Source organism: Microcaecilia unicolor, chromosome 9, assembly GCF_901765095.1.
Source record: "Microcaecilia unicolor chromosome 9, aMicUni1.1, whole genome shotgun sequence".
Classification (NCBI taxonomy): domain Eukaryota; kingdom Metazoa; phylum Chordata; class Amphibia; order Gymnophiona; family Siphonopidae; genus Microcaecilia; species Microcaecilia unicolor.
The window spans coordinates 9,513,520-9,529,591 of record NC_044039.1 but is presented as its reverse complement, the minus strand read 5'-3'; the positions used below and the strand labels follow the sequence as shown (position 1 = coordinate 9,529,591).

Genomic DNA, 16,072 nt, shown 5'->3' with positions numbered 1-16,072 from the left:
CAGGGCCTTAAAAATGGGTCGTGGCTGGGTCTTCCAGCACGACAATGACCCAAAACATACAGCCAAGGCAACAAAGGAGTGGCTCAGGAAGAAGCACATTAGGGTCATGGAGTGGCCTAGCCAGTCACCAGACCTTAATCCCATTGAAAACTTACGGAGGGAGCTGAAGATGCGAGTTGCCAAGCGACAGCCCAGAACTCTTAATGATTTAGAGATGATCTGCAAAGAGGAGTGGACCAAAATTCCTCCTGACATGTGTGCAAACCTCATCATCAACTACAGAAGACGTCTGACCGCTGTGCTTGCCAACAAGGGTTTTGCCACCAAGTATTAGGTCTTGTTTGCCAGAGGGATTAAATACTTATTTCCCTCTGCAGAATGCAAATAAATTCATATACTTTCCACAATGTGATTTTCCGGATTTAATTTGTGATGTGCTATCTCTCACTGTTACCAATAACCTACCCTTCAATTATGGGCTGCTCATGTCTTTGTCAGTGGGCAAACTTACAAAATCAGCAAGGGATCAAATACTTATTTCCCCCACTGTAAGTGAAAACATTCAAGCATTACTATGACAGTAAAATAGATACTATTGGACATTCTACATGGAATGTTGCTACTGTTGGAGATTCTACATGGAATGTTGCTATTCCACTAGCAACATTCCATGTAGAAGGCTGCGCTGGCTTCTGTTTCTGTGAGTCTGACGTCCTGCACGTACGTGCAGGACGTCAGACTCACAGAAGCAGAAGCCTGCGCAGCCACATTGGTGATCTACAAGGGCCGACTTCTACATGGAATGTTGCTAGTGGAATAGCAACATTCCATGTAGAATCTATAGAAATCAAACAAAATAAAACATGGAAAAGAAAATAAGATGATACCTTTTTTTTATTGGACATAACTTAATACATTTCTTGATTAGCTTTCGAAGGTTGCCCTTCTTCCGTCAGATCGGAAATAAGCAAATGTGGTAGCTGATAGTATATATAAGTGAAACATCCAAGCATTTCATTGACAGTCTAGCAGGGTGGGGGTGGGTAGGTGAGAGGAGGGTGATAAACAGAGCAATACAACTTTATGGTTTATAATGGGCTAGAAAACCCAGATCCTTATTAAGTCAACAAAATAGTAATGCCCTATGGCTACCAGGTGTAGGGTAAACCACTAAGCTTTGAAAATGAGCTCCATAGTAACCTATGGAACTTTGTAAGTCTTTGAAAATGAGCCTGATAGTAACATGGTAACAGCAGATAAAGACCTGAACTGTCCATCTAGTCTGCTCAACTGTCGTACTCATGGTCAGTTCGTGATTAAAACAACAATGAATGTGATGCATTGGGCCCTCCATTATAATACTGTAATGTTTTCATAGCTGGCAGGCCCCCTTGTAGAGGCCGAGGAAGCAGTCAGTAAAAAAAGCTGATTGTGGAGGGGGCTGATATGATAATGGATAGGGAAAATACCCCTCTGCAGAGAGAGAAAGAGCTCCCTCCCCTCTCCCCATCTTTTTGCCAGCAGCAGATTTTTACCCTGGTAAACCAATTTTGAGAGCCAGTGAATTAGCACATCTGAAAGGCACTCTTTAAAACATTTGGGCTCTAGGTGTGTGCTTAGCTGCCTTAATCCTGCCTTGCTAACACCAGGGGGCAGGGTTACCAGGTGGAAAAATTTTTTCCCACCCAATCCAGCCTAAAAACAGCCCAAAACCCGCCCAAACTCAAACCCCGCCCCTGACACCCCCACCCCCGCGTCATCACCCCACCCCCGCCATCATCAGCCCCGCCCAGAACATCACTAACCCCGCCCAAAACGTCACTAACCCCGCCCCCCACGGCCGAAAAAACCGCCTGAAAACCGCCCAAAAGAAAAAAAAGAAGCCCAAAAAACCGTAACCCGCCGCGGGCAAAAATTTCCTGCAGCAGGTCGCGGAAAACCGCCCACCTGGCAACACTGCCAGGGGGTAGAGGATATAGTGGGGCTCATATTTGTTATGATTCTGCCGGTTTGGCTGAGGAAGAGGGGGGGATGTCTCTTCTGATTGGCTGCCAGGGGTTGTGCTGACGTCAGGGGATAGTACTTTAGCCTGCAGCTGAAGAATTTCTCTGCTTTTGCGTTACTTACTTGGTGGTAACAGGAAAGCCTGATAGCTTTCTCTCAGAACGTGCTCTAGGTTCTGACAGGGATCTGTGTTGTATTAGAGTATTCTTTTCCTTCCCTCTAGGTTAGCTGCTGCTGTGTGTGTGTGCATAGCTCTGTATCAGGGTCAGCTGCTCGTTTGTTTATTGGGGGCTGGGCATTGCTCAGCCTCCAGGGCTCTGGGCTGAGTGAGAACATTCTCCTTTGTTTGTTTGTTTTAAGGATTTCTCTTCCCAGTGTCCGGGCCTGCTGGCTCAGTGAGTTTAACCCTTTGTGTACTGTGTGTATTGTATTCCTGCCTCTGCCAGTGTGTTTGTTGGATGGGCCCCGCTCCCTCCCTCTTGGGAGGGGAAGCATTCTCTCTGATTGTTTGTTGATCTATGGCACTCTCTCTCTGCTGGCTCTACAAGCTTAACCCTTTGTGTTCTGTGTGTCTCTGTCTACAGTGGGTTTGAGGCAAAGGCTTTCTGCCTTCCTTTTGTGTCTGGTTCCTCTGGCTTCTGCCGGCGGCTCCTACCCTGGTGGGGGGGGGGGGGTTGCTGTGTTAGTTCCCCTGTCCTGTGCTAATCCCCTGGGTGGGCGTGGCCCGCTCTGGTCCTTTGTTTCCCCCTCTGCCCTATTGCTGGTGTTCAGCGCGTGTCTGGCACCTTGGGGCCCTCTGGGTTCTTTCACCCCTCCCTGTGTGTGATTGGGTTCCAGTTCAGCTGTGAGGCTCGCATGAGTGGCTCTGTGTGCGTGGGTTCCGGTTCGGCCGCGAGGCCCGCCTGTATGCCTATTTCCCTTCTTCCTGAGGGACTGTGGGGAGGGGTAGCTTAAGGGGTATTGTGTAGCTGGGGTGTGCGATGGTGGGTCGGTCTCCCCTTGGCCTGGGTCGGCGCCCTGCTGGCTTCGGCCAGGGCCCAAGGGCTCACGACCAACCCAACGGATTACAATATTCAAAACAAAAAAAGTCATAAGGTGGTAAGATGGACATTTTTCTTTCAAAAATGCCAAAGTTGCGAATTTAGACATTTTTCTCCATAGTTTGTCCAAATTTCAAAGGGGCGTGTTTTGGGTGGGACATGGGTGGAACCAAAAGATAAGACGTTTTTCTGCAATAATAGAACAAAACATCTGGGATCAAAATTAAGACTTTTTGGCTAGACCTGTTTCAATAACAAATAAGTGATCAAAAGGTGCCCTAAATGACCAAATGATCACTGCAGGATTAAGGCATAACCCTCTTACTCCCCCAGTAGTCATAGACCCCCTCTCACCCCCCTAAGATGTGACCATGACAGTACATACCAGGCTGTATGACAGATTATGATGGCCATGCTAGTTCGAGTAGCAGACAGGTCCTAGGAGTAGCCTAGTGGTTAGTGCAGTGGACTGTAGAGAAGGGGACATAGGCCCATATACCACTCTAACTGGTACACTTGTAGTGGAACGTGTGAATCCTCCAAAAACCACTAACCTACATATAGGTGACGCAAGCTTGAGAGTTATTCTAGTGGTGTATAGTAAGGTACAGGGGGTTTGTTCTTGGAGAGCTCACCATACAATATAGGGGGTTATGGTAAGATATGTACCTGGGACCTTTTATGTGAAGCCCACTGAGGTGTGCCCTAGTCTGTCTTACTGCTCTGCTGGGATGTCTGTGTGACCAGTCTACTAGGAATGATGGCCCCTAGACATCCCATTGGCTGTTTTTTTGGGGAGTTTTTCTCTTGGAGTTTTTTTTTCCCCCAAAATGGTCCCAAAAGAAAAATGCACTAAGCACAAAATGTCTAGAAAAAGGCAATTTTTGAATCAAAAAGATAGATGTTTTACAGGTTCGAACATGGCTATGTTTGTCACTCGATTTTTAGATGTTTTTAGCAAAACATTCACAATTGGGCAGATGTTTTTTTGAAAATGCCCCTCCACACCAATCTCCTACTTGCTATCAACTTGACTAATCAAGTACCTCAAACTAGTCACTGCCTCTTTTGCCTTGCCACCACTGCCTTTGGAAAAAAAATGGTAAATGAGGTTGCATAAAGGCCCGTTGTATCCACTCTTTCTCTGACTGAGATCACGTTCATTCACATTTCTGACTCTACATGCAACCTTCTTTGAGTTAGTCTCCTTACGGTTATTTTATCTTATCTGTCTATATGCTCTGCCTTCACTTATACCCTATGCTGCACATTAAAATGTTTTATTGTGTTAAAATTGTTAGTATACTATGGGGCTCATTTTCAAAGCACTTAGATTTACAAAGTTCTGTAGGTTACTATGAAACTTTGTAAGTCGACCACATTAAAATGATACACAAATATATATCCATGTATATGCATGTGTGTCTTAAATACTTAATTGTCAATAAAACAATATAGAGAATATAAAACCATGCTCAGATAAACATGACCAGGAATAAAAGCTATGTGATCCCAAATAACATAAAGTAAAAAGAAATTGCCGTCTACATGAATATAACAATACTTGTAAAGGCAACAGAACAGTTGTCTGAATACTAACCTTACAGGTATATGTCCATAAAAGGAAAACTAACAGCTACCATGATATATGATGGTCTGAATAAATATAAAAATACAAAAAATAATGGTATATCAAAAAATGTCACTTGACAAGATGATCTCTATATATAAAAGGCACCACCAAGGTTCTAAATGAAGCCTCCAGCCGGAAGTGTGAAGGGGGAGAGATATCTGGTTTCCCCATGAGTGTCTGCCCCGCCCTCGCTCTCTCTGTAACACAAACAGTGAAGGAAAACACAGCAAAGCAGGAAATCAAATCGCTCTCTCTGTAACAGTGAAGGACTCAGAGTGGGGAGGGGAGAGAGGGCAGAAGCCCTCACTATCTCTGTAACACAAGCACAGCACAGCAGGAAACTTAACACTGAAGGACTCGACTCCGAGAGGGGAAGGGAGAGAGGGCAGGGACACACACACTCCCACATGCACACAGAAGAAAACCTTGCTAGCCCCCGTTTCATTTGCATCAGAAACGGGGCTTTTTTACTAGTAAATATATAAAGCACAAAAGTGTGTCAAAGGACACCGTATAATAAGATGTAAAAAAAAAAAAAACACAACACTGCTAACTGGAAAAAAAATAAAGTTGGCTTGCCATAAGACAACTGAGCATCAAAAACTTAAATAAAGTTAATGTACAAAATGTCTACACAAAATGCATGTTCTAAACAAAAATTAGCACAAAAGGCTGAAAATAAACATACCTTTAAAAAGACCTTGAAAAAAAAAAGAAATCAATTTCCTTGAAGGAAATAAAATGAACATCCAGTAATCCTGCAATAACCATACGAAAAGAACCATATTGTTTTTTTTGTAGACTCGTGAAGCAGAGTTCTTTGGCTGAAACATGGCACTATGTTGAGTCTTTTATGCAACAGCTAAATGATGTTATAATAACGAATGGACTTTTTTGTGCCATATTAAAGCATTATTTTAGGCATTGTTTTATTTTAAGTCCCATTGTTTAAGCCTTTTTCCATCTCCCGCTTTTTGTTTTCGCATTGCCCCACTACAATTTGCCCCATTCTCATAACTAGTCCCCCACAACTACCCATATAGTCAGTCTCCTGAAACGTGTTGCCCTGCAATCTGTCTGCAACCCTAGTTAGCCCCCCCCCTTCCCCAAACACATCACAACCCTAGTTTTACGTGAACACACAATACAGAGCTAACCTGAAATATAGCCTGCTAGCTGGTAATGGGGTTCCCGCCCTCCCTAAAAAAAAAAAAAAATTCTGTCATGTGCCTCAGCATTTATAATGAAGAAAAGGAAGTAGGGAAGGTACAACAAAAAGTAAAAAAACAAGGAAACCTTAACATCAAAGAATAGCAAATGCAAAGTTTATTATAATCAAAAATAAAAACAAGTCAACAGGTCTATGTAAAACAAATACCCAAAGACTGTAGGAATTCAGAAGGACTCAACACGGTGCCATGTTTCAGCGCAACTGCCTGCATCAGGAGTTACATCAATCTGAATGGTTCTAAACACAAGTGTCTGTTACTGGGTATTAAGTAATCCTCAAAAGGGAATTATGACTATAAGTGCTTTTTCAGATAAACACTCCAAAGAAGTGACCTGTGACCAAAAGCTGCAAAGTATGACATAGGGTTTTAGGCGGTTTATCAAGTCCCATCCTCTTGTAGTCCAGTGTGTGCAAGGCCGCCTCTGCTGCTGGCAATGAGTGTGGTAGTGGAAAGAAGGTGAGAAGCACAATTGACTGATTGAGAAGGAATTTGGGGTAAGTATGTAGTGTCCCTGTTGGGAAGGTAGGCCAGAGCAGGCCAATGGCCTGGACATAAAATTAAGAAGAACTGAACAGAGGGGTAGTGCAGACCTGTCACATAGTTTAAATATTAAAGACATGATTTGGGACAAGGATCTTGGATCAGAGTGTGCAAACTGTGTGGCAGTGCTGCATGGCAAAAATTTATTTATGTATTTATTGTATTTGTACCCTACATTTTCCCATCTTTTTGCAGGTTCAATGTGGCTTACAGAGTATGGAAATGAGAACGTCATTACATGATATAAGAAAACAGTCGATCATAAGCTGAGGTGAAAGAGGAATTTAGGTAGAAGGTGTTAGGTAAGGTCGTGTAAGAGGTGTTTTGGTGTACTTGGGTGGTTTAAGGAATGATTTGTTTCATTGAGGGTGACTTTTGTAGGCTCTGTTGAAGAGATATGTTTTCAAAGCTTTGCGAAAGCTGGTTAGATTTGTCATGGTTTTTAGGGCCATGGGTAGTGTGTTCCAAAACTGTGTACTTTTGTACACAAAGGTAGTAGCATAAGCCTGTTTGTATTTCGTTCCTTTACAGCTGGGAAAGTTCAGGTTGACATTATAAGCTCTTCAGTCAAGAAACTTACACATAAAAGTAGACTCATGCGAACAACACAACCAAAAAGATGTTCTACTCCATGTGGAAACTGAAAAGAATAAGACCATTCTTTCCAAGATCCGTCTTCCGCAGCCTAGTGCAATCACTCGTACTCAGCCATCTGGACTACTGCAACTCACTATACGCAGGCTGCAAAGAACAAATACTGAGGAAACTTCAAACAGCCTAGAATACAGCAGCCAGACTCATCTTCGGAAAACCAAAATACGAAAGTGCAAAACCCTTACGTGAGAAACTACACTGGCTCCCACTCAAGGAACGTATCACCTTTAAAGTATGCACCTGAGTCCACAAAATCATTCACGGTGAAGCCCCTGCATACATGTCTGATTTAATAGACCTACCACCCAGAAATGCTAAAAGATTATCCCGAACTTTCCTCAATCTCCACTTCCCTAAGTGCAAAGGCATAAAATACAAAGTGCTGCATGCATCAACCTTCTCCTATATGAGCACGCAATTCTGGAATACACTACCACGCAACCTGAAAATGACCTACGAATTAACCGACTTCCGCAAACGATTGAAGACTTATCTCTTTGAGAAAATTAATTGCAAGAATCAAAACACATGAAGTCCAAACACACTAATAGAAATGCATCAATACACTCTCTTCTGAATTCTCTTACCCCATATTTTCACCACACTTAAAACTCCACCCACAGATAAAAATGTTATACCCTATGTTCTATTGCCCTATCTTTTCCCCACTGTAACATTCCATGGTTTCTATGCCCCAAACGATTTTGACTTGACTTTGTCTTCCCATAACTCCTCACAATTGTACTTCCATCATTCACTAAGTATTGTAAGCCACACTGAACCCGCAAATAGGTGGGAAAATGTGGGATACAAATGCAATAAATAAATAAATATGTGTTTTAACATCAGTTCCATATTGCTACACAGCATCCTTCACTTGTATTTTAAGGAGATAAGGGAAGGTACCAGGAGCTGACTGGAATGTTAGGAATGTAGAGGAAAAAAATGGTAGCTGGACAGGGCAAAGAACCAGGATAAAAAGTGGGAAAGATTATTCTGGAAGATGGGAGGGATGAAAACTGGTTGAGAGATAATAGTTGAAAAGGGAGACAATTTTACAGGACCAGGACACTGCACCAGTGACTTCACAGTGAGAATCCTCAAAGGTAACTTTAAAACCATACAAGAACGTAAGACCTTTGAAGTCAGAATGATTGAATATTTTAACACCCAACAGAAAGGACTTAACAAGGATCTGGGGTTCCTAGCCCATTATAAACCATAAAGCTGTATGTCTCTCCTGATCACCCTCCCCTCCCCTATCCACACCTATCCTGTTAGAATATCAATGATATGCTTTGATGTCCCCATGCATACCTCCTACCCACCCCCCTCCTCCCACCCTGTCATAGTAATGCTTGAATGTTTTCACTTATATACACTGTCAGCTAGCACATTTGCTTATTTCCGATCTGACGAAGAAGGGCAACCTTCGAAAGCTAATCAAGAAATGTATTAAGTTATGTCCAATAAAAAAAAGGTATCATCTTATTTTCTTTTCCATGTTTTATTTTGTTTGATTTATATTGATAACCTTGCAGCGAAGCAATGCACCCCCTTGAAGGGCGGCACCGCTTTCGATGCGCCCACCCTGCTCTCTCTCATTGTGGCCAAAGAGCAGCCCCTTGGCCCTCCCTTCCCCCACGCCTAGCAAGAATCTCCTTCAGCTCGACGTCAGCTGCTTTAGGCAACGCAAGTTACGCAACGCGAGAGCAAACAGATCGCCCAAGTCTCGCGAGATCTGGGCGAGGTGGCAGGAAGGAAGCGGACTTTGGACTGAAATCTCGCGAGATCGGCTGAGTCTCTCTCTAGGCTGCTGCGGCTGACAGGGCGGAGGAAGGGTTCGGGCCTTGCGATCTCTCTACCGTCTCAGTATTAGTGTCCGTCCGCGGCCATGGCGGAAGTGGACTCGCGAGGTCAGTCGCCCAAAGAAGAAGGCGAGCTGGAGGACGGCGAGATCAGCGACGACGACACCACCCCCGAGCCGCGTCAGGAGACCTGCCCGCCGCCGCCGCCCGTTCAGGAGGCCAGGAGGAGGCCCGGCAGCGTTGCCCAGGCTTCTAGGTTCCCCCCGCGGCGACCCCCGGGCTTCGGCCACCCCCATGGCCACTGCTACCGGCCTTCCAAGGAGCAGTTCCGCCTGCAGCCGCCGCCGCCCGAGGCCAGCCCCAGGCCTTCGTTCTGGGAGCGCAGCCACACGGCCCTGGACCGCTTCCGCTACCGGGGAAGGGCCGTGCGCGGCCACTGGGCCCGGGGGGACCGCGACGGCAGGCCGGGCCGACCCATGGGAAGGGACTTCGGCTACGGCGGGAGCAGCAGCCGGAGGGAACCGTCGCCCAGGAAGTGTATCCTTTACCCCGGGCTCGGGGTTCTTGTGCTGATGTGGGCTAATAACGAGGGGCCTAGTGGTTAGGGTGGTGGGACTTTGGTCCTGAGGAACTGGGTTCGATTCCCACTGCAGCTCCTTGTGACTCTGGCTAGGGTTACCATATGGCTCAATCCGTCCTCCTTTTTCTGGAGCCATATGGTAACCCTACAAGTTCTGGGCAAGTCACTTAACCCTGCATTGCCCCAAGTTTATCCTGGGGAACTGGGTTCAATTCCCACTGCAGCTCCTTGTGACTCTGGGCAAATCACTTAACCCTGCATTGCCCCAAGTTTATCCTGGGGAACTGGGTTCAATTCCCACTGCAGCGCCTTGTGACTCAGGGCAAATCACTTAACCCTGCATTGCCCCAAGTTTATCCTGGGGAACTGGGTTCAATTCCCACTGCAGCTCCTTGTGACTCTGGGCAAATCACTTAACCCTGCATTGCCCCAAGTTTATCCTGGGGAACTGGGTTCAATTCCCACTGCAGCGCCTTGTGACTCTGGGCAAATCACTTAACCCTGCATTGCCCCAAGTTTATCCTGGGGAACTGGGTTCAATTCCCACTGCAGCGCCTTGTGACTCAGGGCAAATCACTTAACCCTGCATTGCCACAAGTTTATCCTGGAGAACTGGGTTCAATTCCCACTGCAGCGCCTTGTGACTCAGGGCAAATCACTTAACCCTGCATTGCCACAAGTTTATCCTGGAGAACTGGGTTCAATTCCCACTGCAGCTCCTTGTGACTCTGGCTAGGGTTACCATATGGCTCCAGAAAAAGGAGGACGGATTGAGCCGGCTGGCTCAATCCGTCCTCCTTTTTCTGGAGCCATATGGTAACCCTACAAGTTCTGGGCAAGTCACTTAACCCTGCATTGCCCCAAGTTTATCCTGGGGAACTGGGTTCAATTCCCACTGCAGCTCCTTGTGACTCTGGGCAAATCACTTAACCCTGCATTGCCCCAAGTTTATCCTGGGGAACTGGGTTCAATTCCCACTGCAGCGCCTTGTGACTCTGGGCAAATCACTTAACCCTGCATTGCCCCAAGTTTATCCTGGGGAACTGGGTTCAATTCCCACTGCAGCGCCTTGTGACTCTGGGCAAATCACTTAACCCTGCATTGCCCCAAGTTTATCCTGGGGAACTGGGTTCAATTCCCACTGCAGCTCCTTGTGACTCTGGGCAAATCACTTAACCCTGCATTGCCCCAAGTTTATCCTGGGGAACTGGGTTCAATTCCCACTGCAGCGCCTTGTGACTCTGGGCAAATCACTTAACCCTGCATTGCCCCAAGTTTATCCTGGGGAACTGAGTTCGATTCCCACGTCAGGCAGCTCCTTGTGACTCTGGGCAAGTCACTTAACCCTGCATTGCCCCAAGTTTATCCTGGGGAACTGGGTTCAATTCCCACTGCAGCGCCTTGTGACTCAGGGCAAATCACTTAACCCTGCATTGCCACAAGTTTATCCTGGAGAACTGGGTTCAATTCCCACTGCAGCGCCTTGTGACTCTGAGCAAATCACTTAACCCTGCATTGCCCCAACTTTATCCTGGGGAACTGGGTTCAATTCCCACGTCAGGCAGCTCCTTGTGACTCTGGGCAAGTCACTTAACCCTCCATTGCCCCATGTAAGCCGCATTGAGCCAGCCATGAGTGGGAAAGCGCGGGGTTCAAATGTAACAAAAATAAAATAATACGCTTTACTCATACTACTCCGCATAGTAACATATAGTTACTATGAGGAGTAGTATGAGTAAAGTGTATTATTTTATTTTGTTACATTTGTTATAAAATAATACTCTTTACTCATATTACTCCTCTCTTCAGGTCGCTTCACTGGCTCCCTATCCGTTTTCGCATCCTGTTCAAACTTCTTCTACTGACCTATAAATGTACTCACTCTGCTGCTCCCCAGTATCTCTCCACACTCGTCCTTCCCTACACCCCTTCCCGTGCACTCCGCTCCATGGATAAATCCTTCTTATCTGTTCCCTTCTCCACTGCAGCCAACTCCGCCCCTTCTGTCTCGCTGCACCCTACGCCTGGAATAGACTTCCTGAGCCCCTATGTCTTGCCCCATCCTTGACTGTCACTCGCCTCCTCCTACCCTCCTCTCCTCTTTCCTCTAGACATGAATTGATTTGCTTGCTTTATTTTTTGTTTTTGTTACATTTGTACCCCGCACTTTCCCACTCATGGCAGGCTCAATGCAGCTTACATATTGTATACAGGTACTTATTTGTACCTGGAGCAATGGAGGGTTAAGTGACTTGCCCAGAGTCACAAGGAGCTGCCTGTGCCTGAAGTGGGAATCAAACTCGGTTCCTCAGTTCCCCAGGACCAAAGTCCACCACCCTAACCACTAGGCCACTCCTCCACTATTAGATTGTAAGCTCTTTGAGCAGGGACTGTCTTCTTCTATGTGCAGCACTGCGTGCGCTTTGTAGCGCTATAGAAATGCTAAATAGTAGTAGTAGGATGGAGGACTGAGAGGTAGAGTTTTAATACTGTGTCAGATATTACGTGAAGTGATTGTGTGAGATGGTGATGGTGGAGGCCTACTGATCGCTAGAGGTGATGATAGTCCTAACGGAGATGGATGCCGTTATTTATTTACCACCTTTTTGAAGGAATTCAGTCAAGGTGGTGTACAGTAAGAATAGATCAAACATGAGCAATAGGCAATATTTATGTAGACCTGGGAGTGGTTAAAGGCCTGAAATAAGATAGTAACATAGTAGATGAGCATAGTAGATGACGGCAGACAAAAAGACCTGCACGGTCTATCCAGTCTGCCCAACAAGATAAAACTCATATGTGCTACTCTTTGTGTATACCTTACCTTGATTTGTATCTGCCATTTTTAGGGCACAGACCGTAGAAGTCTGCCCAGCACTAGTCCCTCCTCCAACCACCGGCTCTGCCACCCAATCTCCGCTAAGCTTCTGAGGATCCATGCAGGAGAGGATCCATGTTGGGCTATTAAGGCAGCTCAGCCAGATTCTCTTCAGTAAATCTGGGGACTGGGACGTGGTCCACCGTCATTGGAGAATGACATAGAGAATGTAATTTTAGTTGTCTATGAAAGGAATAGAGAATCTGGAAACTGGCAGCTACTTATTTTTACCTTGATAGTAAGAAAACTAAACACACTCTACTCGAGGAAAGAGTAGATAAATTTATTGCATCAGTGTTTCAGACTATACTTAAGTAGGCCTTGCGCACAATATCATGCACAACTGTAGGTGTCCTGGGTTGAAACAAGTTTGTGCACGCAGGCTGTGCGTTAGGATGTAGCCCCTAGGGATTCGTTTATAAGGTAAATGTTGTTTTTTTTTTTTTTTGAAAATATCTTTATTGTGTCTTTGGTGTACAGTATTGTCCGGGAAAAAGTACAGACATGAAGTACATAAACATGTCCCTATAGGGGGACTTCCTCTGATACAGCAACAAACATGTTGATAACCAGTACACAGGTATGTCACAAGAAAGGCTACATGACTATGTCTTGTAATTTTGTAGAACACCTTAGACTTTTTTGTGATTAAACTTCCCATCCCTCCCATCCCCCCTCCCCCCCCCCCTGTTGCCCACTGCTATTAACCCGACACTTCCAAATCTCCTTGATTTCTGCTTGGAGATGTCTTTCACTCTCTTTTCCGTGTATTAGCTTAGAATCAATCAATTAGCCCTCAATTGCTCTCTGCTGAGGGATCTATTAGCAAGGTTTCAGCCTCTGGGATTCTACCCCAAATCAGTCGATATTGCTGCAGACCTGTAGATGCCTGGGGTTGTATTGTCTTCAGTACCCAGCTAGCCATTTCTCTCATAAGACCCGTCCACACATTGAGCTGGGGAGGGACATTGTCTATCCAAGACATCAGGATACACTTTTTCACTAGTATGGTGGCCACTATAATGAACTTACATTGGGCCTCATTCAGCCCTTGCTCTCTCAGATTTATCGAGCTACCCATGTATACAACTGAGTAGGACCAGTCAAATTCCGCTTGTACCAGACGTTCTATATGAGTAAGAGCGCCCTGCCAGAGCTTATCCAGTTTGGGGCATTCCATAAAAGAGTGCAGCAGAGTCCCCACATGCGCCCTGCATCTCACACATTGATCATCTGTCCACAGCCCTAATGCTTTCCCTTTTGCCCTGGAGATGTGAACCCTGTGCAAAATGCGAAATTGTATCTCCTGCAAAGCAGCGTTGGGTGTAACTTTGCAAAGCTCTCCAAAGGCCGTCCCTAATTCTTCCTCGGTTACTGTGCCCCCAATTTCTTTACTCCACGTATGTGCTAGTTGTGTCAGGTATGTAGTCTTTCTATTGTCCCTGATAATCTTATGCCACATAGACAACTTGTTTAAGATAGGTGGCACTTGCATAAGCACTAAATCCAGTTTACTAAAGGTTACCGGGCCCCCGTTTTTACGTTCTATTGACAGTACATAGTCCCTGGCTTGCAAAAAAGCATAAAACTGGGTATTAGGGAAGTTCCATGCACGCTTGAGCTGCTCGAAAGACGGGAAATTCTGTTCTCCCACCTGACGGAATTCCCCAATGTATCTACACCCCCTTGCTTTCCAAGATTGAAATACCGTGTTTCCAAGACCTGCTGGGAAGTCTGGGTTCCCCGTCAACGTGACAAAAGGACTCACTCCTCCCCTAGTGCCACCAAGCTCTTTCCACCATTTCCAGGCCCTCCGCAGTGCAAGCAAGTATGGGCTGATTTTTACCTTGCCAAGACCACTAGTCTGAGCCTTGTCTATAAGTACGAATGGGTCTAGAGGAGCACACCAACTCTCCCAAAAATCATCCGGGGAGAAAGTCGATCCCCCGGAATATAACTCATGTATCCAGCGCATCAGTGCTGCCACGTTGTATGCTCTAAGGTCGGGGAGCCGGAGGCCTCCCTGTGTTTTATCTAGCACCAATTTAGCAAATGAGATTCTGGGTCTTTTCGCGTGCCAAATGAATGAAGTAATTATGCTGCGATATTGGCTCTCTTCCTTTTTACAGATCCATAATGGCACCATCTGTAAGGGATACAATATTTTCGGTAGCAGGACCATTTTTACTAGAGCCACTCGCCCCATAAAACTGACTGGGAGGTCTTTCCATTTGTTGCATAACTTTTTAATGGCTTCCAGTCTTTCCACTACATTTTTTTTGTACACCCAGTCTACCCTTGCACTTAAATACACTCCCAGATATTTGATCCCTTCACTGGCCCATCCCAACGGAAAATCTGACATCTGGGCACATGCACAGGGGTTACTAATTGGAAGTGCCTCCGACTTCCCAAAGTTGATGCACAAACCCGAAAATTGGCCAAACTTTTTAATAAGGTCCATCACTTGGAAGATGCCTGTGGATGCATCATCCACCAGTAACAACATGTCGTCAGCGAACATATTTATGCGGTATTCCCGACCTCCTACCTGAACCCCTTTCAATGTCGGCTCTTGTCTGATTTTTGCCGCTAATGGCTCGAGGGTGAGGATAAACAGAAGGGGCGACAAGGGGCACCCCTGTCTGGTGCCTCCCCCCAAGCGCACCACAGGAGTCAACATGTCATTTATTATAATTTGAGCAGTGGGATTGCTATATAGTGCCTGAACCCACTTCAGGAACTCGCCTGTAATACCAAATTTGCGGAGTACCCAGAATAGGTATTCCCACACTACTTTGTCGAAAGCCTTTTCGGCATCTAGGCTTGCCATGATCTTGTCCCCTGCTTTTTTCCTGCCCTCCAACAGAATGCGGCTGACCTTCAGTATGTTGGCTGAGGCGAATCTGCCCTTTACAAAGCCCACTTGGTCTTGATGCACTAGATGTGGGACCACTGTGCCCAGACGCGCTGCTAAGACTGCTGCCAAGATCTTAATGTCCTGGTTCAGCAGGGATATAGGGCGGTAAGAACCTACAAGCTCCACATCTTTACCGGGTTTTGGTAATACCGTGATATGTACATGGTTCAGAACAGTACCCATATCACCAGAATCACGTACCTCCTCACACATAGCCACAAATGAAGGGACTAACTCACCCTGCAGAATTTTATAGAACTCTGTTCCCAGGCCATCAGGTCCAGGGGCCTTTGCCAGTTTCAATTGTTTTATGACATTCAGTACCTCCTGCCCCTCAATTGGTCTATTCAGACTAGCCACCTGAGTCTCTGCAAGGGATGGCAATCTCAGCCCTGCAAAAAAAACTCTCACAACTGGCCTCTGAGAAAGAACCCTTTGCATAGAGTGAGGAATAAAATTGAACAAATTCTTGTTGAATCTCTGTCCTCCCCGTTTGAATTTTACCTAGTCTATCCTTAATTTTTCCTATGAAACTTTTCCCACTTCTTTGCCGCACCAGGGTTGCTAGCAGTTTCCCCGTTTTATTGCCCCATCTGTGCATGCGGTATTTATATAGACGGATATCATACAATGCTCTGGCATCTAGCGCTGTCTGTAATCTCTTTCTGGCTGCTGCGTATTCCAACCTTTTAACCTCTGAGGGCGCAAGGACAAGCTCTCTCCTTGCTCCCTGCACCTGGGCTATAAGTGCGTGAAGCTCCGCATCCCTTTTCCTATTGAGTG

General features: G+C 45.8%; 1 protein-coding gene across 1 annotated transcript in view; it reads left to right on the top strand.

Annotated features, from left to right (window-relative positions):
- Positions 1–8,917: 8,917 nt before the first annotated feature.
- ZFC3H1 (zinc finger C3H1-type containing) overlaps positions 8,918–16,072 on the top strand; it is a 134,700-nt gene continuing 127,545 nt past the window's right edge. Inside the window, 1 exon segment of the mRNA XM_030214825.1 lies at positions 8,918–9,448. Within this exon segment, the coding sequence (XP_030070685.1) occupies positions 8,998–9,448 (451 nt within the window). The 5' untranslated portion in view covers positions 8,918–8,997.